Here is a 27,735-nt window from a genome sequence, read left to right on the forward strand (position 1 = left end):
TCATTATAATGCATTAAAATGACCGATTATATATTGCAATACATAAACTATATATTTCATGCATAAACCAAATAACTTGACTTCTAGCATAAGCTTTCCTATAACTATAGAAGTGCCCGAGCATCAATAGTAATTTATTGCTGATGTGAAAGGATAACATGACTGGTAAGATGTATCCTCTACTAAACTTGTGGGCAATGAAAGAAGAGCAAATACTGCTTTGTCTGAACTGCATGTCGAACAAACAGTGACCAAAACGTCAATGCTACAGAGGGCCTAATTGTCACAGGGAATGATAGCATGTAAAGCAGACTTCTGTACAACTTTATAGAACGTTTTAGGATTTAACATATGATTGGATAAACCATCAGGTAATTCAAAATACACCTTTAAAGCATGTTACTAAACATAATGCAGTAAAGAAGAATGAAGAGGGGAAAAAAACTAATTAGGTGAATATAAATATAAACATTTACCTCTGCCTTTTCTTTCTCTGTGCCTTGGGGCTGTCAGCACAGGCTAGCCCAGTGCAAGCACTGCTCTTTTTATATTCAGCTTCTCTGCATCTGCACTGTAACTGTAGTCAAGGGCTTAAAACAATCCAGGCATTTGCTTCCATAGCCGATTGATTACATATATTCCCAACTAAGTTCCAAAAATTATGATTTTTGTGCTGTGATGCATTCATTTGATCTGTGAAGACCACAAACTGCTAGAAGCAGACAGCTCCTGCATACATTTAGATAAACCCTGGCAATTCTCAAACAAATGGTTTTTAGAAAGCCAGTCCTAGTTTACAGACATGTGTCCTCTACTCAGTAGCTAAATTCTTGCAAGAGCTGCCTGCTTCTAGCAGTTTGTGATCTTTGATGAATGTTTGAGTGCACTGCTACATAGCTATCTTTAAAAAATAAATCAAGGCAACTGGACCTGCTGTATTTTTCTTGAAGATGTTATGCTGGTCATCTGACTAGCTTTCTCAATAAAGTGCAGCTTCTGAATGTATACACAGTACTGTTTACACTCATAGCTTTCAACAGGAAAAAGAGGTAATAGGTTATATTTACAACACTGTTTGGTAGCCCTGTATTTGTTAAAAAAGCACATTTTTTAAAAAGTGTTGAAACAGCTTGTGCTTTAAAAGTGTAATCAACGTGTCAGGCAGAATATGGTCCTTAGTGCTTCCATCCTATTTTCCTGCCACCATAGCACTCGGAGGTTAGGTTGTGGGAAAACTAGGTTTGACAGTTTTAACATCACTAAAATCTACTCTTAACTCTCCACCTTTTCATCTAAACTTCTGCCCAGATAACACACATATACAAAATGGTAGGGCATAATGTCTATGTTTCTGCTGCAAAATAACAGGTTGACTTTGCTGCTCTGTTAATAAATAAAAATAGTAATTCAATAGAGTATACAGCTAGAGATAAAAGCCAGTTAAATGCTATGACATCTATCTGGGACATTTCTGTTGGCAGAGTCAAAATAATACATTTTTATGATTTAAGGGTTTGTTCGTAGAGGGGGGTCAATCTGGGAGTAGGTATTACATAGCAAGCACATCTTAATGACCAGCAGTGTTAGAGTGGACCTAAAATCATTAGTAAACCCAAACTAGTTCACACACTGCCTCTCCTCAGTAATCTAACATAGATGGGCTGCCTTTGCCATAGCAGATTCTGGCACTACTGTAGAATGTGGAGACCAGGGTTACACTGAACCTACAGTATAGGATATTTGGGCAGGGGTGTGGGCAATAGAATAAGTTAGGAAATGGGTATATGTTGCATTAACTAAAAAAACACAAAGTAAACACTGAATTTATAATGGAATTGGCATATTTATAAACCAGCATGACGTCCATTTCAAAAGCGCTGATTTTAGGATGAAAAGTTCAGGGGCTATTGATTCATATTCATAGAGAACTCTCTGATGTTTCTTCTGAAGGCTTCAGGCTGTGACCTTAGCTTGTTTACAAAACTATAAAGCAATGGTGGTCAACTCTCATGATATAGAGGGTCTGTAATGTGAGCCACTGATGTCCCCAGATCTTCGCACATAATATTCAGGTTATTCTACAGAAAGCTGCCAGACACTGTAGACATGCAAAATGAGATAGTCAAAGATTATAGGCATGCTACATGAAATTGTCAGAGACTGCTGCAGGAGACTGGAACATGGTTTAGATGACATTCATTGGCCAGGGATATGTTTCAGAAGACGATCACAGGTTGAAAAAAAAATTCCATGAAACTGTGACAGATGACTGCCCCTTTACAAATCAGTGCTTTGTGCACCCTACCGCTCTCTTACAAATGACTTCTGCTACATTTGATGTTTCCCTCAGCAATACCAGATCCAAGTGAAAAAAAAATACATGAAAAGAGAAAAGGGATGGACAACTCAGAAAAAGTAAGATAGTATGAAATAAAAAAACAATCCATTCAACTACTAGATGCCAGTCTAAATAATATTTTACCTTCACTGGCTTGAGTATGCACCTAGGTAAGGAAAACACAGACTACGTTCTGCAGAGACCCTGAGGACCACACAATAAGTGCCAAAGGGCTGCCTGTGGCCCCTGGGCTACAGGTTGGGCACCGGGGCTATACATTTTGATTACAGTAGAACATTGGTGTGTTTAAAAGCAAATACTGCAACAACAATAGAGGTAAATATGCAAATTCCAGGTATGCACATGTTCACAGTTTTGAGAAAACACAGCAAATGACCTTGACATCTCAGTTCCAGTGTAATCCTAATGGTCTTTTTTATAGTTCCCCTTTTTCTTGTAAGGTAATGCATGTTAATAGCCCACTGTTCAACAAATACTACCTCTCTTCCTGTTCAACTATATACTTCTTAGCACAATGCACATATCCTGGACCCAGTGCAGCACAGGCAATAGATGTCAACCCTTGCATGTAAAGCATAACAGTATTCCTATGAGTACAAGACCAAAAATATCTGATCAAATGGAGCAGCTATGATTGTGCATTTATACTGATGCCAAACTCAATACACATGGGTGGATGGATAAGCAGTATAGCTTTGCTGTATTATTAAAACCTGTTGATTTAGCCCATAAATACACCTGAATGCCAAATCTACCTAAAATGCTATTTAGTGGGAAACAGGTAACATTTATGTCAGGAGAGTTTTTCCCTCATGTCCCTGTGACTAACGTAGAAGTGGGAAATGCGGGTTGTCCCTGGAACAGTAAGGCTGGAACAGCAAGAAAAGCATTGTCAGAAGTTTTAACCGTCACGCTACTAAAAATGTGCTTTTTTTTCATACTTTGTCCCCATTGGAGAGATTTCCCCCAATTCCTGAAGCACTATCCCGTCTGCAGTCTATACAAAATGAAATGTTTTAGCTGGAGTTGGACTTTGAATACAATAGCCCTTCTTCAGTCATATTCCAGAGATATCAATCAACCAGCCCAGGCCTGCCACGATGAGACATTCTGAACATCTTCTAACTCAATGAGTAAGATATATAAAATCAGCTGCTGCAGACTGCCTCCTGCTACATCCTATCACCAAAGCCTATGTTTCTGAATTTAAATGGCTAGCTTGAATATGTGTTTTGGTAAAGGGGGATCCTTGGGTAACATAAATAGCTAAGGGTTAAAATTATACCAAGAGATGCATGTTTAAAGAAGACCTCTGGTAAAAAATAAAATGTAACCCTTGCAGTGGGGCTACCTGTGCACTGCGAGGGCTAAGTGTTTGTTTTTGCCTAGGGTCTAAAATAACATATATAGATATACTCACCCGAACACCCATCCCACCAGGCTGCTAGACCACTGCCTGCAGCCAATTCTTCCCCAGACCCTGGTGATCTAAGGATCTGTGAATCATCATGACTAATATGCCGAGGGACATTCCATTATGGGAGCAGAAAGGGAACGAGGCTGAAGGGACCAGTCTAGCAGTCAGGCAGGATCAAGGTTCTGGTGAGAATATATTTGTTTTTTTAGATCCTAGATGAAAACGAGCATTTAGCCCTTGCAGTGTGAGGGGAGTGCCACTGCAAGGGTTATGTTTGATTCTACTCGGGGTTCTTTTTTTAACTTAAAGTAAACCTGTCATGAGAGAAATACAGGGGCTGCCATTACTGACCAAACCACTGGTTGCCTGGCTTTTATGCTGAAGAATTATCTTCATAATGTTCTGAATCATTGCCCTGGAACAGTTACGCATGTTAAGAAACTCAGAATGAAGCCTTTCTCTGTATACATGTTCCACTGCAGTGACTCAACATAGTAGAACAAGAATGTCAGCAGGTCAGCCAGTAAACCCGAATTTTCATAATCAGGGGTTAGCAATGGCAGACTACACATTCCTCTCATGACAGGTATTCTTTATGGACAAATATCGGCAAGCCCATCTGAGCAACAATAATCTCACCTGTATTTATTAGAAGTTTGCAGGTGCCCCAATGTTGTTCGATTCCCCTATTTCACTCAGCTAGAAATCCCCAAACAACGTGTGGGCTGCAAGGGGTTTAGCCTTTATTCTGAAAATGTTAGCTTCCTGGTTGTCATGCTAATCCAGTTACTTTAATACATTTATGCATTACTGACCTGGAACAGGTATGCAGATCTATTGTTCTTACTTCACTTGCTGCATACTTGCTCCAGGTCAGAAATTAAAATCAGAGACAGACAGGCGATCAGCATTTTCAGAAGACGTCAGCAACAGTAGTCTATCTTCTCAGCATAGGTCTCCAATTCTATAAAAAGCTTTATATTAAATGTATATCTATGTATATCTATCTTTTGATATAGGCTATGAACTGATGACCCTTCCCCTTCTCTGGTTTATGCAGGTAAATCACAGATTTGATCTCTGTGCTAATCCCAAACCAAAGACTAAACCCCTCAACTAGCCAGTAATTTCATCTACAGGAGGATTATGTAATTATATATATATATAACACGCGCAGACTTAGACCACGCCTGCTACAACCGTGGCAAAGTGAAGTTACCAAACATCAAAAAAGACAAAGCCGCGCTCTTGAGCGACTGTGGCGGAGAACTAGGTCTCTGCAAGACTTTACCCTGTACAAAGCTGCCCTGATAAAATATAACTCCTCCCTCCGTGCTGACAAACAAACTTATTTTGTCACTCTCATTAACACACTCTCATCCACTAATTTTTGCTCTAATCTAGTCTTGGAGCTGAAAACATATCAAGTACGGTACTTATGTTTGTTTCCAGGCCTTAGCAATCGTTTGTCTGGTGGTAATAAATAGGAATTCATAGTTGGTGAGGCTGGGGATAGGTCTATGGTACAAGGTCACCCAAGGGTTTTTGGAGATATTTAAGACCTAGCGTGTAAAATTGTGGACCCTGGTTTTCCAGGTCCAACCCGGAGCAAGATGGAGAGTAAATCTAACAGTTGGCCTATTTGATGATGCATATTTAAAATGATATGTAGAGGTTGGAAAGAGGGGTTTAAAGAGGGATATACATTGTATATATTGTGTTGAGTGGTTTAATGATGTAATAATGTACTGGAAAAGTTTAATATAATATATATTCTTAAATATTTTGGATGGGCCTAGCAACAACTGTAGTATAGTAAAAAGTTAAAAATGTTAGGCACGTCAGAACTCTTGGGAAATTCCAAGATATTATTAAACTTGGTTTAGCTGGTTGTTCTGCATTCCTGGCATTGAAAAGGTTAAATAATATTTTTATGTTAAAATCATCTTACAGGAGAAACCAGATGATCACAGCGCTGTTATTTCCCCTCCCAGGAACAAAAACAGGAAGGAAGCGGAAATCTTCAACAGGGAAACACTCAGCAATAAAAACATTTTTTAATTTTAATTAGGGGCAAACTAGAACATCTGTCAACTTTTAACTGCTAGTCAAAATGTCTAGATACAAGGTGCTGGATGTTGGGTAATTAGAGTCCGATATTCATTGGCCATATCTAGTCAGTGGAGCCCACTGGCTCTGGTTAAGTGACTCTTTTACACTAAGGGCATTGCAATAGCAAGGAGTTACAGAAGAAAACATCCAACACATTTCAGGGGGTAAAAACAGTTCTTCTTCATCAAGGTTTTAAATGCTGCTTATAAAAGCAGACTGGACTCATTAGGAGAATATGTTCACTGATTGTTCTAAATTTAGAACACACAGCATCTGCTAGCACATTGTTTGCTCTAAATTTAGAACAGCCAGTGTACTTATTCTCGTAATGAGCACAAAGTTCAGTCCTCTTTATATAGTCAGTTTTTAAAGCCTTGTTAAAGGGGCGGTTTTACCATGCATCACCCTATGCCTGTGAAGGTTCTCATTCATCCAGGTCATGGTATATCTGTAAAAAATAAGTCAAAGCAACTGGACTTGCTGTGTTTTTCTTTCCAAAGAAAAATACAGCAAGTCCAGTTGCCTTGACTTATTTTTTACAGATACATGTATCACCCTGTTTGTGAATTAAAAGAACAATCTAAGTAGTGCTATCTACTTCCTTTACCATACTTTTTAAGTGCTGTGTTCCCATTCCCTATTGTAGATTTATGTAGTACTCCAATATGGTAAGAAAACAGCTTTTATTTTATCACAACAGACAAATGCTACATTTAGGAGCCACACAAGAATACCTTAATCAGGGCAAGTGTGACTAAAGACAAACACAAGCAATAACAGATAAAGAAACCAATGATATGTAACTCCTTCCAAATCAGAATAAAAAATGCCCATTACCAAGTGCAAACAATCAATTAGCCTAGAAGTAAAGTGATCAACAAAATCCATTGACGCTTTCTGCGCTAGCAGTACAGTAAGAGTTGGAGATTTTCCTTCTGTTCTTATCATGGTGACAGCATGGTTACTGGGACAGGAAGAGAGGTAAAATTTCCCCCTACAAGGCCCCAGGCTGCAATAAAAATTGACAGGGTGGAATTGGGCTTTCAAATGACCTTTCCGTTCAATCTAAATCCAATTTAATTTCTTCCAATCATAGCGACGTGTAGATAAGGTTTCCCAAAATCATCTGCCTCTATGCCTGTAATTGGCACACTTCCACTCCCACATGATTGCACACAGCTTGAGGTTTAAACACAGGCAGACTGCTACATATAATGTCAGCATTCCCAGCAGTGTCTGTAGATGAATCGCACTGGGAGATGCTGTCTGAATGGATAGTAGTGCAATCAATCTGATTTCAGAATAGTAAAATATGAGTTGTTAATTTGTAAAATGAACCGGGATCCCATTACATTCCTTCAATAATTATAGCACCTATGATATCGTTGGATCTGCCAACTCTGCCACCACTTGCGTTTTGACATTACAACTTAACAGAAAGAATGCTGTAAACATGCAATTTATATTTGCTAAAATTTCATCCTAATGTCCCATGTAAACATAACTCATAAGCACAAATATATAAAAGATAAGGGATCATTTACCTGTGGTCTAAAAATAGAAATTTCCACTCTAAACTGTGTCTTGACGTGAATTCTTCACAGGGCTCCTCAACATTACACAGTTCCTGCATACATACAATAAAATTATATAGGTAACTGTAACCATAGGTCTTCAGAATTCATAGTGATATTTAAGGCACTCCATGGTAACACTTTTTAAGAGTTCAGGGTTAAACATATAGATTAAGCATCAACCACATGGCTTCAATTGCAGCATGCCAAGATCAGCACTTTAGACCAATTACAACTATTGAGAAGATTGACATGTACCCAGGAGATTGAAGACACATCTCTGCCCAGCAATATAATAAAATCAGCAATAGATATAGCCAGTGTAATTATTTATATTAGTAACTATGTACGTGTGTTACCAGTATTACTATAGAAGCTGAAACACAGGGAATGAGTATATCTAAAGCCAAAATTTGTTTTCAAGTTGTGGATAGAATAGGTCAATTCCTGTCAAGTAAGAAGCAATCTCTTCTATGTGAAGAAAAAAAACCCTCTAACAACCGTAAAATTGAATTTCCCATCAATTTCTGTCCCGGTGTTAATGGTCACCAAGACAATTGGAGAAGGTATAACATCCCAGTGGGGGCACAGACAGTAATAAAAACTCGACAGAAGTTACAACACTTCTACACTCTATCCAAGACAAACAAAAAAAAAATTGGCTTTAAATATACTTTGAAGCTACAGGAAAGGAAAGTGAAGGAGGGGAGGAAATGCCCCTAATATAAGAAACCGATTAAATCTGAGATTTTTTTTGGTTTAAGCTTAAAAATTAAAACCCAATTCCAGTAAAGTTGGGATGCTGTGTAAACTCTACATAAAAACAGAATGCAATGATTTGCAAATCTCATAAATTCACAATAGAAAATGATTTGCAAATCTCATAAATTCACAATAGAAAATAGAAAACATATCAAATGTTCAAACTGAGAAAATTTACAATTTTAAGAAAAAATGTACGGTAATTTTTAAATTAATGGCGGCAACACGTCTCAAAAAAGTTGGGACAGTGCAACAAAAAGCTGTCAAAGTAAGTGGTACTAACAAGGAAGAGGTGGAAAAACATTGTGCAACTTATTTGGTTAATTGGCAACAGGTCAGTAACATGATTGGGTATAAAAAGAGCATCTTAGAAAGCTATGGTATCTCAAAAGTAAGATGGGCAGAGGTTCACCAATCTGTGAAAATGCCGCCATCCTCTCTGGGCCAAAGCACATTTAAAATGGGCTGTCGCAAAGTGCAAAAGTTTACATTCTTTTTGGCAACCATGGTTTCCGCATCCTCCGGACCAAAGAGGAGGGGGACCTTCCAGCATGTTATTAGCACTTAGATCAAAAGCTGCATCTCTGATGGTATAGGGGTGCATTAGTGTGTATGGAATGGGCAGCTTGCACATCTGGAATGGCACCATCAATGCTGAAAGATATAGCCAGGTTTCAGAGCAGCATATGCTCCCATCCCAACAACGTCTTTTTCAGGGAAGGCCTTTCATATTGCAGCATGACAATGCTAAACCGCATACTGTATCTATGACAACCGCATAGCTTCGTAGTGGAAGAATCCAGGTGCTTAACAGGCCAGACTTTTCACCAATTGAACATTTCTAGTGCATTTTGAAACAAAAAATACGACAAAGATGACCCAGACTGTTGAGCAGTTAGAATCCTATATCAGGCAAGAATAAGACAACAATACTCTCCCAAAACTCCAGCAACCGATCTCCTGAGTTACCAGACATTTACAGAGCATTGTTAAAAGAAGATGAGATGCTACACCGTGGTAAACATGGCCTGTCCCAACTTTTTGGAGTTGTGTTGCTGACATCAATTTCAATTTTTTTTTAAATAGTAAATTTTCTCAGTTTAAACATTTGATATGTTTTCTGTTGTGAATAAAATACGGGTTTATGAGATTTGCAAATTATTGCACTCTGTGTTAATGTAGATTTTGCACAGCGTCACAACTTTTTGGGAATTGGGGTTCAATTTGTAGTACTAGAAGTAATAGAAGCTACAAGCAACACAATTTTAATATCTCAAGCTTTCAGCATTATGTCTACATAAATAAAACCAAATAATAATAATACTAATTATAATTATTAGCAAAAGTGTGCCTGTTCCAGAACAGGAAAGGTTGGGAAGATAAAAAATAATGATAAAGAAGTGTCTTGGTGGGCAGTATATGTAGGAGAGGAGTGCAGAGGGTATGTCATCAGCCAGTATGTGCATAACACGAGTGTGGAGGGTAAGACTGAGTGCAGTATGTCCTGGAGAGGAGCGTGGAAGGTATGACAGAGGGCAGTATGTGTTGGAGAGGAGTGTAAAGTGTATGACTGCTGGGAGTAGGTGCAAGAGAGGAGTGAGGAGGGTATGACAGCAGGCAGTATGTACAGGAGAGAAGTGTGGCGAGTATGACATGGGGTAGTATGCACAGGAGGGGAGTGTGGAGGGTATGACAGGGGACAGTATGTGCAGGAGAGAAGTGTGGAGGGTATCACAGCAGGCAGTATGTGCCGGAGAGGAGTGTGGCAAGTATGACAGGAGGCAGTATGTGCAGGAGCAGACTGTAGAGGGTATGACAGGGGACAATATGTAGAGGAGAGAAGTGTGGACGGTATGACAGCAGGCAGCATCTGCAGGAGAAGACTGTGGAGGGTATGTCAGGGGGCAGTATGCGCAGGAGGGGAGTAATGTGTTTGTACAAGGGCAGGATACACATGAGATAGCAATGTGTGTCCTAACACAAGCAACACAATCCTGGACTACACTTTAAGAAGCAAGGAGAAAGCTGCTATTGCAGAGGAGGAAGGGGGCAGAGGCTTCTGCTGAACTGAGTTTCACTCTGAGTGCCGAATCTCCAGACTACAATGTGTTTTGGGAGCACAGTGTTCAATGTACAATTGTATGGTGGTTGTGTGGGACTGTAAACTGAGGAGTCTCTAGAAAGGAAACCAGAGATTGTGTGCTGGAGGAGAGACCAATGTGTGTGTGCTGGGGGTGGGATCTCACTAGGGAAAGACTAATCTGTGTACTGGACAGTGGGGAAGAAACACGAGGAGGCTGATTTGCACATTTGGTTTTGAAAGTAGAAATGACAAACGATATAATAAAGGATTATCAATAATTTATTTAAATGTGTACACTATTGATTAGTTATAGGAAGTAGTAAGCAAACCATACTGTTGAAAAAGTGGCTGCACTCACCTTGAGAAATTGTGGAGTGACAAGTCTTACTGTGGCTACAAGACATATCTGTTCTTCGCTGGCTGACCGGAATGCCCTTGCAACAGCTGACTCAAAACCATTAAATGAAGATGTAGGCACTGTAATAAATTGGACAGGTCCCCACATCAGCAAATGTTAAAGATGTTTTATTCTGCTCAGAGTGCAGCGCTCCTGCTGTCAGCAGTTCAGATGAACATATTTCATAGCATGCTTTTAACATGGCTAACACATATTGTACCTACACACATAAAACAGAAACAATGTAATATGACTAACTTTCTGCAAACCATGTGTGTGCATTCTAATCCATGTGTTAGTTATATAGGTGTCAGACACTAAAATCGCATTTGGCCACAAAAAAAAAAAAAGGGTAACAGTGGCCAAAAGGCATATCTGCGTTTTATGAAACTGCATGTAAATGGCATACATGGCAGTCAAGCTTCCATGATTAAAGCCAAAACCTTTTTTCACAGAGAAATCAGTTTGGTAAGCTCAACTACCATGTCCACCCTAAAGCCAAAAACATAATAAAGCCTTTAATGTGTGTTTCTGTGTGTCTGTGCACAGTGTACAAGGAAGATTGGAACCTCCAGCTGAGATGTCTCTTTGTCATCATGGAGCCATTTTGATGAAAAGGTATATTTAGGCATCCAGCAGACCAACAGGTTGATATTTAAAGTGCAGAGGAAAGCCTTTCAACCAGATACTTGCTTTTATTTACCATAATAATCTGAATGGTGGTATGTGCACAACACTCATTTTTCATTAAAAGTGAATGTAAACAGGTGTTTTTCAAATTACATAGATTATAATGTATACAGATGATAATGTAAGTATTGTTGGCAGTAGCAATGCATTGAGCAGATGCTGTTTCACTGTCTGTTGGTAATTTACCAACTCAACCCCACAATCCTGAAAGAGTTGAAGGCCCAAATAAGCCCTCTAACAGAGAAGCTTCACAGTCATGTTTTCATAATGACATGTTTTCGACTCTTGTCAAATTAGTACAATGGCTGAATTAGTCACAATGACATTAGAAATAGTGACATTAGTCATGGTTACAATGTTCAGCATCTAATTAACACATGTATTGTGTTTCAATATTATAGAAGCTTGTAATCATCACAAATGCAAAGTTGATTGTAAGAATAAAAATTCATAACATTTTATAAAAGGTTGCAAAGCTGCCGTCACACATTTTGTTTACCACAATTATGCCCAAATGTGGGTGGAGTAAGCCAACCTACATAATGATGTTGGATACTATGTACACAAGAAATAAGGAGATTGTTTTCCAAACCTATAGGTGTGTGGAACATGAGTTGTAAGTAGATCAGATAGATATTTTATGGATCAAGTTTTTTTTTTTTTATTGATTTTTCAGGTCACGTTCTCTGAGGCCCTCAGTTCATCCATGCAATAGGATATATAGCAGGTTTTTTCTATTGGATTACTAATCTACGGTAGCTGACCAAACAGAGCTTATAGTCTAGATCATTGGAACCTTGAAGGATAACATGACATGGTCCAGTACCACAAAAGTAATCCTCATTGCTGCTCTGCATGGTAGTAGACCCAATCTCTTGCAGACTGTAAGCCATACAGGTACCAGCATGTATTGCTTGTGTGTCAGTAGTATAGGGATGACTGCACATGGATTTTTACTGTATACACAATATGTACAATCAGGTAAGATACCAGCATGTATTGCTTGCGTGTCAGTAGTATAGGGATGACCGCACATGGATTTTACTGTATACACAATGCGTACAATCGGGTAAATTAGAAACTGACCAATCGAATCACAGAAGCAGATGAGGTGTATTGCAGGAATAAGGAAGCATTTATGTTATTCCCTAATAACACTAATCCATACAGTAAATTTGTTAAGCCTAATTAAAAAAAAGGCAGGTTCAGATTGCCAAATCTGAGGCTCAAGAGAAATACTTATTCTGGCCTGGTCCGATCAGTGTCTTCCACTAAACATGTTCCATGTAATTCATAAAGAGTGGTGCAGACACTGCTGCACAGAATCATTGGTTGATTTCTTGCCATGTGTTTGACTCAATCCTAGCAACTAAAGGCGATGTGCAGCCGACAGTGTCCTAGCAACCAATGATGCTATGGGCCAACAGCATCTTAGCAACCAGTAATAAGGGAGTTGGGAGGGGGGGGGGGGGGGGGAGAGAACCCTGTTTACTCCAACATTAAAGTAGTCTTAATTACCCCCAGTTATTTTAATTCTAATTTTTTTATTTGCTAATTTTTTCTTCACAGCCAGCCACAGTTAGCGATAATTCAGGAAAATGTTGCAAATAAGAACTTTGTGAATTTGTTGCACATGCTTGTATTGGTATTAACTATGGAACTAGCAAAACTTTTATGAATTTGGCGCAAAAGTTCTAGATACAAACATAATGCCAGAACTTTGTCACAAAGCCTTCATTGAATCTCCACTGTTATTTCTGGCTTTGGACAGAGTGATGCGGAGTTAAAACCTTTGTCAATTTTAAAGCTTTCTGTGTCTCTTTGAGGAGATCTTACCTCACTATCTATCCCAGGTAACATTTTCCCTGGAAGAGAAAGTTATGGTTGTCAAACATTTTACCGATGTCACCAGGACAGAGATGAGTAGAATGGATATCCTCTAATCACAACTACTGTTCCAGTGCAGTGGCGTAACAACCGGGGGTGCAGCAGGGGCGCGGGCCCCGGGCGAAAAGTGAAGGGGGGGTGCCGGCCGAAAATGGCACTTTCGGCTAAATGCCGAAAGTGACATTTTCCTGCCGTTTTGCACATTTTGGGAACATTTTCCTTGACTTTCTGTTGTGTTTCTGTAACGAAAATTGCAGGGAAATCTCCTCCATGGGGGTGGTAACCTTTTCCTACTCTGCTTAAAGCAAAAAAAGTTTTGGCAGTTTTAACTCGAGTTACACTTTAAGAAAAACTATATTTCAGTAGACTGCATGTAAATGATGGCACTGTTGGTTCCCAGAGGTTGGTGTAGCTCTGCATAAGAGTGAAGAATAAAGTCACCGGCGGCAACAATAGTAACTATTGTTATTGTTTTTTTACAGCCTGCCTTTATGACATTTTTTATTAGGCTTCTAAGTCTCTTTAACAACAACTGACTGACACAGGTCTACAGTTAGCCTGTATGCTTATGGTTCACTAAATGTGGAATATTATCCTATCACTTTCATTAAATATTGAAGAATTTTAAAGAAATTAAAAATACTCACCATGTGTAAAAAACTTAAAATCTACAACAAATTTTACATATTCATAAGTGGGAGGTTCATTTGGGTCAAGACTTCCTCTTGCTAAATGACAGCAAAACTCCAATTGTTTTTCATCTGGAAAAAAAAAAAAGATTGGGTAATATACTACAGGTTTAATCTTCAATAAAAGAGAATGTATAGTGTATTTTCAGTGCAAGCATGTTGCTGCTTTTACTTTAAATTGGATTTTGATATGCATTTCACATTTTCAAAGCTTGCCCCAGCACATTTTGTTTTTGTTTTAAATATAGAAATCTCTTCATCACCTGATGGTTTAGTGCAATTACACTTTCTGCTTATCTGAACCCAAAAGCATAATTTGAATATATTGTTCCTTACCAAACCTTAAATGTGATGGCTGCATTCATTTTCTTTTTTTAGGCTTTCCCCCCCCTATTATTTCACCTAGTGATTCGGCCACTTAGTCTGTCATTATTCAATTTCGCTTAACAGGCAAAGCTGTCCAGCAAAAGTGGCAGACAGAGGGTTGACACAAATCATTTAATACTGACAGGAATGCTCACAATGGTCAGCTTTCCTTTATTTTTGTAAAACCTTTATCCCAACAGGGGGAAAAAAACTTTTATTTGTCAGTCAAGTCAACCTAAATATGCTAGTACTTCTCATACTACCCGATCCACAGATTAAAAAATGCTGCTGTCCTAGGGTGACTATTGCTCCTCCATAGAGTAGAACCACGCTAAGACAGGAAATGTGTTACTGAATTGATCACCAGGTGAAAATAAATTAAAAAAAGCTTGTAATAAGAGGACTAATGCAGCCACCACCTTTAAGGATTGGTAAGCTGCAAATTATTAAATTTGTTTTTTTCCGGCTCAGATACACTTTAACAACTGTTGAGATAAGCTATCAGCCAAATGGAGTGCATTGTTTTCAATGAGTCAGACTAGCACTGTTAAAATGAGCAGTAAGATTACCTACATCAAGCTGATGTCCTCAATTGTTTTTCTAATTACAGTAAGAGGACTAAAACTCCCATTACCTAGAAGGACTGCTGCTTCAAAGCTGCAGCTATTGTACTCTTTAAGGGTCCATTCACACCACGTGCACATGTTCATATGTGCGTCGAAACCCATTATGATGTGGGTAAGGCAACCAAAAACAACAAATGTTCTATGTATGTTGCCATGTATTATGGCAACCTAACACAAACACACCGGTTCTTCAGCACACCACAACAATGTGAATGACCGTGAATTGGGGTGTGCTACGTGGGCCAAAAATAGTGCAGGTTTTTTTTTTTTTTTCATGCATTGAGGCTTACTCAAGGTGAACAAGCTGCTTTATCACGAAGAGGTTGATTTACTAGAGGCAAACAAGATGTTCACTTTGCAAGGGAATGTCCCCTTAGATTAGTGAATGTGGTGAAAATTAACTTTGATAAGGATACCTAATCACATGCAAGAAAAATAAAAAAAAAACAGTATTTTTGCTTGCACGTGATTGGATGATGGAAGTCAGTAGAGCTTCACCTCATTCACTAAGCTAATGGAAAATTCTCTTGAAAAGTGAACAGCCTGTTTGCCTTTAGTAAATCGACCCCAAGGTGTGTCAGCACACTACAAAATGCACAGATATAAGCACATAGGTGTGAAGGGGCCCTAAGTTCATCCAAAACACATTATTAGGCATGGGACACACTTTTATTAATGCGCCAGTTTGCTAAAGAAGACCCCGGATACCCCTGAACACTGGTATGGTTACTAATATTGGAAATAGCTAATTTCCAAAAGCAAAGACCCATCATTATCTGTTGTCTGTAGTTCTCCTGCTTTAAGATCAATAGGGGTTAGGGAACCCTAAAATCATAGTAAATATTTTATTACAGCTCAGAACACAATGTATGAAAATAACTTCACATTATTTTAGGAAGCAGACTGCATCTTGCAATAAAAGATGAATGCTTAAACCTACTCAGAGAATAGCCTGTAGCGGTACCTCTTGGCAGGAGCTGTATCCTTTTCTAAGCAATTGTGTCAGGATAAACAGTCCAGTATAACCATTCTCTTTGTTTTCTAAAAGCTGACAAATGAACCATCAAGTAACTTTGTAATTTCCTTTTTGAGCAGGCGAAGACAGTGAATTTCATACAATGGCACAAGATGCATTTTCAAATGACTTTGTATATTACAGAATTTTCATAGTCAAACCAATCGAAGATCTTTCACTTGTTAGTGCATATCCTTCAATACACTGCTGTGATGAATAGGACACAACAACAAAACCTACGTTTTTATATGTGTATTACTTTCTTAATTGCACAGATTTATATTTAAAGTCCAATTGTAAAAGGAGAATTATCTTTTCAAGCAGTTTTCATGGTGCTGCCTATCACTAAAATCTATTCTTCTTTCTGTGTAACTAGCAGATGATTATTGTACTCTTTGCTGTGAAATGAGCCTGCAGTTATTCCTGTAGGTAATCTCTAGTGACAAACTTAAGGACCAACTACTGCCAAAACTTTTTATTTTCTGTTTTAGGTAAAGTGGGGAAGAGGTATTGATCTTACAGTACAAGATAATAATGTGAAAGTATTAAGGCAATTAATTTGTGTCTTCTGTGCTTGTTTTTATTTTGACAAGTATTTCCGAAATCCCCCACCTTTGACACCCATACATTACATTTATATACTGTACACGTTAATGTTACTCTGCAGATTGGTGGCAACATCAGGTCCTCTAGTATTCGAGATGAAGATGCCACCCCAATCCCAAAGGAGAGATGGATGGACCTTGCATATTTCTCAAACAGTGACTGAGCCAGCCCAGGTTGCAGAAATGACAGCCAACAGTTTGCACCATGGTTAATCTCCTGTGATTTAGTTATTCTGAACATGGGGAAAGGGAGCCAAGATTTCACTGATAATATAGTACCAAGATTTCTTTTTCAGTCTAGAATCTAATGAAGCTGCGAAATATATTCCTATTTTATTTTAATTTTATAAAGGCACTAAAATTATTTAGTGCCAAGAAAATGTTCAGTCAAGTGCTAGAGAAGGAAAAAAATGCAAATGTTAAAAATTAACATGTGAATAAGAAGAAAAAAAAAACATAGCTCAGGGAAGAAGTTAATAAAAATAAGGGTTTTCTTTTAGTACTTAAGACTGTTCTAGGTCACCATGTATATATCGTACAGACCCAGAAACAATGCATTGTTGGTATCAATTGCATTTAAACAATGTTTGTAATAAAAGTAATAACTCTAGGGAAACATAGAGGAATTTAGATGACCATCTTATTTATTGGACTCTTTGAAATATACTTCCTGACATGAATAATATTATTTTGTTGTATTAAGTATACGGTATTATAATAAATATTTAATCATCGTTGCAAGCTGATGTTGCACAACTGGCCTTGAATGTCTCTTCTTGAAGCAGTTTATCAGATCAAAACACTTTTTTGCTTAATTCTTTACATTGGTTCTTTTTCTTCTAAGAGACCAATACACAGTAAATCTACAGTATATACATTGTGTCAAGAAAAACCATAAACCCTGCAGCCTCAAAACTTATAATAGTTAGCCAGAAAACACTTAGATCTTAAGCACATGCATATTATTGAACATAGTAGGAGTTGTTACTTACTGTTGAAAAACTCTTGAGGTTCTGTCATGAGGATGTGTGGTGCCAGCAACTTGTACACCTCACCATGTTCTCGCTCCGGCAGAAAATTCAATATATTTTGGTCCACTAAATCTGACTGATACAAAAGTATGCTTTGTCATGTTCAGTAAAATAGTAGCCTTAATTTGCACAAATATTTCACATTTAAGTTTTCTCTTTATTGCCCATATCTGGTGTTTTATTTTCCACCTGGCAATTGTATGCCAATGACTGGGGCAGTTAGTTTACAATGTTAATTGTGATACATGTTTCCTTAATTAGGATCCTTCTTCTGACCAATGTGGGACATTGGTGGCTGAATTCAACAAGGGGACTAGAGCGTGAAGGGAGTCAGAAGGCAAACATGAGATGATTTTCCTTTTCTGTAATCTTGTGGTCTATACAGATGAGCAGTAGCTCTGCATAAAACACAGACCTTTGTTGACTCCAATAGTGCAGTCTTGTGGCAGTTTTTACAAAAATAACATCATAAAAAAGGTGCTGAACTTCTACAATAGGGACTTCATTATTCTTGTGTGCCCATGACAGCAGGATATCTACAGGCGTCCCCATATAATTCAATCAGATTACATTCATTATGCAATTTTACATAGAAGGAATTTTTATTTCAGACACTTTTGAAGTTTCCAGGCTTTGTTAATCATAATGAAGCCCAGAATACAAAATAAGTGTTTCTAAAAGTTTTATGTTAATGGCCCACAAAAAATGTAATCAACTCAGAGAAAGATTATGTTGATTGACTAATTTTTTTAAAAGATGAAAACAAATATATTTAACAACAAGATGACGTTGATGACAAAATATAAAATAAAAATGGATGCAGATATGTCAATACCTTTGCAGGACCATGGGGCTATCATAATGTAAACTTTAAACATCTATACAGCTATAGGATTCCCATAAGCCAGTTACTGTGGTAAGTTTTTCACCCTCTTATAGAGTGTTCAATGAACACCTCCATGGACTCCTGTCAGTAGCAGATATTCCTATTCCAAAGTCTAAATGGCAAGCCCAGAAAGGCTACATAGGATGTCTTTCTTATATAAACCTGTGAGGATAAACAGTAAGGAAATAATATGGGGAGAGTGAAATACACACATCCCCATAATTAGAGCAAACATAAGACATTGAAGCTGTCACACTTTGGCTCTATTGATCGAGAACTGAGCGATCACATACCACTGATCGTGACTGTCAGTGACTGTGACGCTAATAATTCTATTTAATATGAATATCACATAGTTTTTTTATGCAATTAAATATAGGCAAGAAGAAATAACACTAAAAATAATACCAATTATTGTAGGCAAACACCAGTTAAATTCAATGGTAAGAATCTGTAGTTTATGCAAAATCCATAATATAGCACAAATAATCTTTTAGAATGTATTTTTGTAGAAATTTAAAATAGTGGTGAGAATATCTACAGGTGTCTGCGCATACCCTTTAACAACAATGTTTAGCTTCCAAGGACCTCCTAAACCCGGGAGCTATGATATGAGTTGTTTCAGGGATCGTAAGGTCATAAAGACAAAGTTTAAAGGGTATATGCACTGCATCCCAAGGGTTGCTTTCGAGGGTTTACAGTAGGAAATGTTTAATCTAACTTTAAAGTTGATTATATACTGTTCCCAGAGTAAAGGCCTCAATATATAGAGATAGAGTGTGTGTGTGTGTGTGTGTGTGTGTGTGTGTTTTTAATGCAAAGTCTCCAGTATGCTGTAACTAGACATTTACTTTTAACTGGAATACAATAAATTACAATAAATCATTATCAACAAAAGAAAAGCGAGTTATCGTCCTATTTCAAATGGCATGTATACATCACAATTCGCTATCCTGATAAACTGTAAGAGAACATAACTTACCGGTAAATGGCCAAGCAGAGATGAAACACTATCAGAAACATAAATTATCATCCCATCAGTGGTAAGCGCAATGAGGAAGCCATCTAGAGCCTAACAAAGAAAAACGGAAACTCAATCTTCTTTTAATGTGTTAAACCAAACAGAACATTGATTCCGAGGATGGCGCCAGGAGTGGCTATTTATAGAACATACAGATGGCAGACCAATTTATTTTATCTAAGATTATTTATAGAAATGGCTTAGTAAGCTTGGAACAGTACATCAAATTAGCAGGAATTAGTCAATTCCATATATACATATGTATATGTGTGTGTGTTTCTCTCCTCCCCGTTGGGCACTGCTCTATGTCACCTCTGATCCCTGCTGCTCCCTCATCCTGTGTCGGCAGAGGCCACAGGGATCGGTGGGGACACAGGGCAGCGCTCAGAGGGGCAAGATAAACTATCAGGAGGCCAAGCATTATCACAGGAGGCCAAGCGGGTCGGTGTGGGAGGAGAGCTGGGCCTCCTGTAACAAGCAAATCTGGATAAAGAGCAGTGCAGAGGGGAGACAGCTGTCAGCTGTCCCCGGAGGCCGAGCCGGTGTTCTAACAGATTGCTGGACTTCATTAGAAGTCTGGTCTCAGCAGTTGCAGGCAGCGTTGGCTGAACGCATGAGGGCAGAACAGCTGATCGTGTCTAGAATGTTCACAGGCTATTTGCCTGTATTGCACATGTGCGGAGAAGGCGGTAGGCCCAGAAAATTCATAGGCACGCCAACTGCGGCCATATAAAATAATACATAATAAGAATAACAAAAGAAATTATTTATGTTTCTTTTGCTTTTATTATTATGTGTCAAGTTATGTGGCCACAGGCACCCCACCTGTGCATTGTGTTGACCTAATGGCTTCACCGCACATAAGCCATACAAGTAAATAGGGAGTAGAGAGCTGTCAGCGGTGTCACAGAAGGCTGATCGCTGAGTGTTTGTAAATAATAAAGGACATAGTATGATTACTGTGTCCCCAGTTATAAATATACAAGAAGTGCTTTACATCACATCCTGTTCATTCATGATTGTGGACATAGTAACTGACACTATCTTCACAGTTTATGAATGGACAGGAGCACTTAGTATAGAGGCTTTCTGTTCATTTATAACGGGAGCTGCAGAAAAAGAGATAGAGGGCTCTGTGTCTTCAATCTCTTTTTCGATTTTAAAAGGGAAATATCAGGGGGTCTAATATTTCCCCAAAGCCCCTGTCAGTAAAGCAAATGAATAAAATTAAAAATATATATTTTAAAAAAGTTAGAAAAAAAATTAAAAATTGTTTGTGGTTTTGGCCTGACAATTTTTTTTTCGTTTCGGTCTAAAAATTCAATTTCCGTGCACCTCTAATGTGTGTATATATATATATATATATATATATATACACATATATATACATACACACACACACACATTATACAAACACAAACTATACACAAGAACATATTAGACAGAGAAAAGGGATCATTATTACTTCATTCTGTCATTCAGCACAATTCTGTGTAATTTCACAAATCATTGCTGTCATATTCGCAAAGTTCCAGTTGCCATTTGTCTATTTCATGTCTCCTCCAGCATAACATTGTTATAACCAAGCACCACATCATATTAATTGTCATTTCTATATAATTATACATAATACTATCTTCCCAAATGTCAGCTCTATGTTTAGGTCTTGTTACTTGGCAGCGAAAATATCAGCTTCACTGAAAGATAAACCAAAGTTATCCTTGCTGTAATCTGTCTATAATAGAATCTAAAAGGATGTATTGTAATTAATACATTACAAAATTGTATGTAAATTTTGAAATGACTTTATCTGCTTGCAAACTTATTTTCACTGCTCCAAAATAACATCTTCAACCTTTAAAATGTTATCTGCAGGTAACATGCCCACTTCATCATCTGCTGTATGTATAACTCTGAACCTCCAACAACTCTTCTTTACACCTACCTCCCACCGTACATCCCCTTTGCTTCAGGATGAAAAGTGACATTGACTTAGATGCACCATTGTTTAAGATGATGTCCGCAGAGGGGTTTTTTGGATATGGTTAAGCTGGCCATACATAGATTACATTTTGGCCATTTTCTGCTGAATCAGCCAGAATGTTTCCTGTGGTTGACGCCACCTGCTTGACAAACGTCAACTGAAAAATCAAAGGAGCTGGGTGGAAAATTGTTGGCAGATCAGTAACTTCTGCCAGACAGCTGCAGTGACTTGTTAGGGTATTGATTTTTCTTATTTAGCCCACTGAGCTAAATGATAGACATCTGCGTGTGGCCAGCTTTAAGTAAGCTCTGTTGTCCCCCAAATGTATGGTTACTATTTGTCCCCATTTCCCAGTCGCTCTTTCCTGTTTGTCCTGTTTCAAGGGGTCTGTCCCTGGGAAAAGGGAGTCCCTGATGCCACCCCCAGCTGTGGGGGTGACTTGAAGGGGGGGCACTGATCCGTGGGTCAACATACGTTAACCTACAGAAAAATCAGAGACAGCAGACTGCCACTGCAATCCCCTGCAGCCAGAGTTTTAAATGTGTTATATAGCTTTCTCTTTGCTTTTGTATCACCTATCACATTTAAACATGTCAAACAAAATTTCAATTTCACTGGGCACTGTGAGAAAATTCTCAACGCTGACACTTTTTTACATTAAGGTTTTTCGCTGTGCATCCAGCACAATGTAGGAGCGTCTTATTAGGCGATTTGAAATACGCAGTATTCCACGGGATCTCACTAGAAGTGTGGTGACATCTCCCTTGCCTAGGAACAGGGGGCAGAAGCCGGCGTAAGGCAAATATATTTACTAACTTTTCCGCCACAGGCTTTTTTTTTATTTTTACTATGCAAGGTCCACTTTAATAATACATTTAGGGGATGATTTATAACATGTTCTCACAGCATATAGCGATGCAAACGGCATTCACAGCACAATACTGTGACTAGATTTAGCAGAGAAGCATTGGAATTTCCTATGTTCCTCTGCTCCATCTGTTGGCAATAATGTTCTGTAAACGTCACTCGCATTGCTATAAGCTGCGCAAATGTATTATAAATTAACCTCATAGTGTTACTTCTGACAGTTCCACCTTAAATATAAATAACATCCAAAGGGCAATGTAATCCCTAGGATTTTATGTCATTTTTCAGTTAGTCACACAGATTATGTAAAGCTGAAGATGGCATTCCTGTCCTGCTGGCCTTGGCCATTTTCAAAAAGCCACAGCGCAGACCAGGTTGTGCAGCATTCTCAGGTGTACTCATCATCATTCCCTTCCTCTTTCCCAGGGTGGTGGTAAGCTAGTCCTCCCCTGCAGGCAACCAGTGCCAAAGGAACAGCGTCTTCAAATGCTTACGCTATAACCACTATAATTGCAGCATTGCTTATGCCAATTCTACCCACTCAGTGCTCCAAAAAGAAAACAAGTGCTTCACTCTTGGCATATTGTGCCTCCACTTGCCCAAGTGGAAAAACAGAAAAAAATACAGAATCTACACAGAACTGCATTCATTGTTCTTCCGAATAAATTAATCTGATGACTAAGTTCTGGCAATGATCTTTAATACATGCAAATTGGCAGTACAGGGAGAGGAGCCAGGATGATAATACAGGCGGAGGGAGTAAGAGGGGGACGCTACACACATTTGTGTCTTACATTCATGCATTTATTACTTTGTTTTTGTAGTTAACTAGACATTAGACACTAGAAATAATGAAACTGAATGATGCCTCTTCTGAACAACAACATACCTGCGAGAAACATACATAATTGATCTATATATTAACAGTGCTGCAAACTAGAATAGCACAACTGAGATGGAAATTACATTTAGAAAGGCACATATAAAAGTATGTTAGTGTTTTTTCCACTTTCACTTAGAAAATGGAAAACATGTTGACATCCATCCTGCCTGCGTTGGCTGGCGGGAGTTGCACTGCTCACACTACCATTAATTGGCTTTTTCCGCAGAGCTGCTGATAATTTCTAAGGCCACCACTGCTCTGAATAATTCTTTTTTTCCAGTGTGACTCAAAATTAATCTTGGAAACGAATGGCTTTTCAATGGGTTTCCACAATTGGGTTGTATTGCTTCACAAGATGCTTTGCACCTTTGCGCTTGGTAGTAGCTTTGGAGCTGCTGTGTCCACCACATGGTCACTTGAATGAGGGGAATGAGCTCTGCTGGTCAAAAGCTGGTGGGATGCCAGCAGGTTTTACACTTTCACACAGAGATCATTGATGGATTGATGTCGCTTTGCCATTGATCCAAATCATCCACAGAGCCGAAGACTCCAACAACAAGAAGAAGCTGTTGTAGCTCTGGCCTCACTATGTTAGGTTACACAAGCCGGATGAAGCACCGCCTGTACAGGCAGCGCTCCGTACATGACTTTCCCTGCTGCTTAACGTGTTAGAAGCCAGTCTGAAAGGAGAAAAAGTTGTCAGCTTCAGACTTGAACCTGACAGCTTTTTCTTTCATAATACTAGGCGAGGCTCTGCCTCACCTGACCGCACGTCCCTGGTTAAAGGCTTGGAGGCATTGTATGTTAATGGTAGGAAGCTCAGTCTTATCATCTACTTTTACTTTCAAACTGCTCAGAGTATCTTTGAGCCTGCACAAGGACCTTCACCCAAGAAGGTTTCTCCAATTTGACTGGATTTTCCGCTGCTTGTTTACGATATGTAAATATGTAAACAGTTTAATGCCCATACTCTGGATACAGGTGCACTTTAAGAAGCTGTTTTTCTCAGTGAGATGGAGGACAATACCTTACTAACATGACTACTTTACGTTCCCATCCCCCCATATGATCCCTCCCACTTGCAAGCTCTAAAGCACTCCCATGCAACAACGACAGGTAGTGCTGTTCTGGTAAGGAAAAATCTGTTGCTGCATAAGTCAGCTAGAAGCAACAAAAAGTAAAAACCAGAGGTGTTCAGCTTCTTTTATAGCTTTATTTGTCAAGTCTGCATGAACTGTCCTTTGGGACCCCAGCCTGTGCGCTTATTCCTTAACAAAAAACTGTTCTCAGAGCTCAGCATGTAGACGGTATACTATACAACGGGATAGGAAAGCAATTTTAATTTTCTTTTTAATTAACCAAAAAACCTATCATTTCAATTGCAGATTTTTCTTATATTTTTGAAGAAGTCAAGACCAGGGAACAAATTGGAATGGGATGGCCTTAAATTACTTCACCTTTCCTCTATTTATGTGTCATTACCCTACAATACTAGCAGTGTGCTACAAGAAGATAGTACAGTAAGGATTATACTAAGGTTCCACCATCACTAAGACATCACTGAAGAAGTGACAAAGGAAGGCTAAACAAAAAGCCCAGTTCTGATAAACCACCGCACCGTGAATGTGAATGAAAGCACAACTCTGGACATTAGGGGGCAGAGATTACAAAATCTAGCTCTATGTATGGCACTTTTGGAGTCCTAAAATAATGGCAAGAATATGCCATAACATTCTTACCTCTAACATCAACTGGGTAAACTCTTCATTACTAAGAAAAGAAGGTTTCCAGTCCTGCCTGATTTCACAGGCGTCTGTCTGTGCTGTAATTTCTGCAACAACAAAAAAATTTAATTTACCTTACTAAAATGTATACACTTCATTATAAATGGTCTTCATAGATTCAGTGCACTATACAGTAAAGTCCCAGTTATCAGGCACCCACTGGGATTGGTAGATGTCGGATAACTGTAGTTTCTAGTTGCTTGAGAGTTAATAGAAACTCTTAAGCAAGAGAGAAAGTTATCTGTGAGGTCCACTTCTCGGCTCAGTTGGTGGGTGCAATAGCCAGCCTGCTATTGGCTACTGCAATTTGAAATAGCCAATAGCAGGCTGGCTATTGCTCCCCATTCAGCTGCCAACTGCTGGTTGTTTGAGAGTGCCGGTTGCTTGAATTCTGGATAATGGAGAGTTTACTCTACCTTTCTGTTTCTGCAGGAAATCAATGGTCCTTTGAAGTATAGTGGACTTGTCCATTTTAAGAGGGTGTCCGTGCCCTTGCAGCATTGTACACAGCTCCTTAATGAGAACATTAAACTGATCTCTTCTCTTCTTTTCAGATTTATTCCGTGATGCCCTAGCATGAAGAAAAGATGGAAATGTAGGATTAGATCCACAAGCCTTCAACACATGAATATTGGATGCTTCACAAAGGTAATTTGCCCCTTGGCCATATTCCATAGTAAAAAGATGATAAGAGGTTGTCTTTGACATATACTTAGTCAACACAGCAATACTAGTAAATAATACTTTATACATTCAACTGATAGATTTCATTAGGGGTTTACAGGAACGCAAGTAGAAAAAACATTACTCTTCTGCAAGTGCATAAAATTCCTGCCCATAATTATTTTCCCTTTATGAATCTATAGCATTCTTTATCATACAATGAACAAGTATCTTATGGTGAGATATTACAAATAAATTAATAAGTTCAATTTTATCCCTGGGTGTAAAACAAGTTATCAATACAAATCCGCATAACCTTTTGATGTTCTGTAAATCACAAAGCTTACTTAAAGGCATCATAAAGTGAAACATGAAATGTTACATTTAAACTGTTAAATATCTATCATTGTTGTTACCCTGTGAAAATTCATAGAGGGGAATTTATCAAGACTAGTGCAGCTGTGCATGGCAACCAATCAGCTTCTCTCTTTTATTTTTAAATCGTAACTGAACAGACTGAAGAGAGAAGCTGATTGATTGCCATGGGCAATTGCTCCAGATTCCTCTGCTCCTTTGATAAATTCCCACCCATAGTGTTCAATGATTCAAGCACTTCCTGTCTTCGTTTACTGCAGTCATACAGATGCTCAGGTACTGGAGCATAAGAGTGATGATGTGTATCATGAAACTTGGCAACAGCCTGCAAGCTTGTGCTGAAAAACCATGATGGGCCTGATGAATCTGGTTTTAAGGGATATTTTTTATAGCACTGACAAATACCATAAGACTTTACAGAGCACATATTGCAGTTGACATTTGTCCCTAATTCAAAGAAACATACAGTTATACAAAAGTAAATGAGGAGCCCTTGGAAACCTGTGGAACACTCAACCTAGATGTATACCTCTAACTGTCTAAACTGCTCTATACTTGGCCCAGAAAATACCAACAAATAAATTATTATTTCATTGTAGTCTGCTAGTGAAACTCAAGGGTGATAGTCTGTCATCCTCATTCTGGTTGTAGTGCAGTAGCAGCAACAATAGATTACATTCTAATTTAGCAATAACCTGAACATAATGACCCCATATTATAGAATAATGCAGTTTGGACGTAACAACGTCTTGTGAGTTATGTGGATTTCTGAAAATGTCAATGATTGCAACCAGCAGGTATGCTTTGATGGAGATGCATGAAATGACTTGGTGAAGGCCTGCAGTCTCAGTTTTAATCATATTTTTCCTGCTACAATCATTGTCTCTTTTAATCAAAAGCATTATAACTATATAAAGCTTTTACAGCCTTTACAACTACAGACCGGTATGCTCAAATACAAAGCAAGACCGGACAGGTATAGGGACCTTGTGATATACTAATTCAGAGAAAATAAGCACACTTGAAGTCAGAGATGCAGGTTCATTAATGGAGTTCTGATCTTAGGGGGCTATTCTTATAAGACATTTGTTTTGTCTGTGCCTTAATAGTATGTACATATGGAAATTTCTTAACTAGTGAGACTGACAAAAAGCAAGGTAAATAAAAAATAGTTAAATGTAGTTCATTCACACTGATTTTCTGTTCCAGAAAGGGACTAGGGTTGTCGAAAGTATCAAATATGACCAAACCGATTATAAAGAATGGGGCTCGATGTGTCCTATTGCTTCCATTTAGAAAGGTCACAACCCACTTAGACTTCTGACCAAAGCACTGGCCCAGTACACAGTAACATATATACACATGCAAAAAGTGTATGAGATAAGAACAGCTCCTTTTGGCTATAGCAACAAGACATTACTTTCCATTATTCCGTACTGCAATGGAGGAATGGCAGGGTGAAACTGATTTCGGGAAAAGTTCTTTTATATTTATCCATTGGTTACAAAAGTGTTTACACTGATTAATTTCTTGTAAGATTTGTTCACTGTTGCACATTTTCTGTAGGTATATGTGGAACAGGTAGACTGGAATCCTGAGAAGCTATACCATAGTTCACAAAAACAACATACATCTAATATACCATTAAAGAAGAGTGCA

General features: G+C 38.4%; 1 protein-coding gene across 1 annotated transcript in view; it reads right to left on the reverse strand.

The window, feature by feature from the left end:
• Window positions 1-27,735, reverse strand: part of LOC108788658 (neuronal PAS domain-containing protein 2-like) — a 135,464-nt gene that overhangs the window by 23,069 nt on the left and 84,660 nt on the right. Inside the window, exons 4-10 of the mRNA XM_018558481.1 lie at window positions 25,455-25,609; window positions 24,994-25,085; window positions 19,482-19,571; window positions 17,575-17,689; window positions 13,929-14,042; window positions 10,666-10,784; window positions 7,433-7,515 (exon numbers count right to left, since the gene is read on the reverse strand). Coding sequence (XP_018413983.1) covers window positions 7,433-7,515; window positions 10,666-10,784; window positions 13,929-14,042; window positions 17,575-17,689; window positions 19,482-19,571; window positions 24,994-25,085; window positions 25,455-25,609 — 768 coding nt within the window. The remainder of the gene's footprint in view (window positions 1-7,432; window positions 7,516-10,665; window positions 10,785-13,928; window positions 14,043-17,574; window positions 17,690-19,481; window positions 19,572-24,993; window positions 25,086-25,454; window positions 25,610-27,735) is intronic.

Source organism: Nanorana parkeri, unplaced genomic scaffold (genome assembly GCF_000935625.1).
Source record: "Nanorana parkeri isolate BGI_ZX_2015 unplaced genomic scaffold, ASM93562v1 scaffold342, whole genome shotgun sequence".
Classification (NCBI taxonomy): domain Eukaryota; kingdom Metazoa; phylum Chordata; class Amphibia; order Anura; family Dicroglossidae; genus Nanorana; species Nanorana parkeri.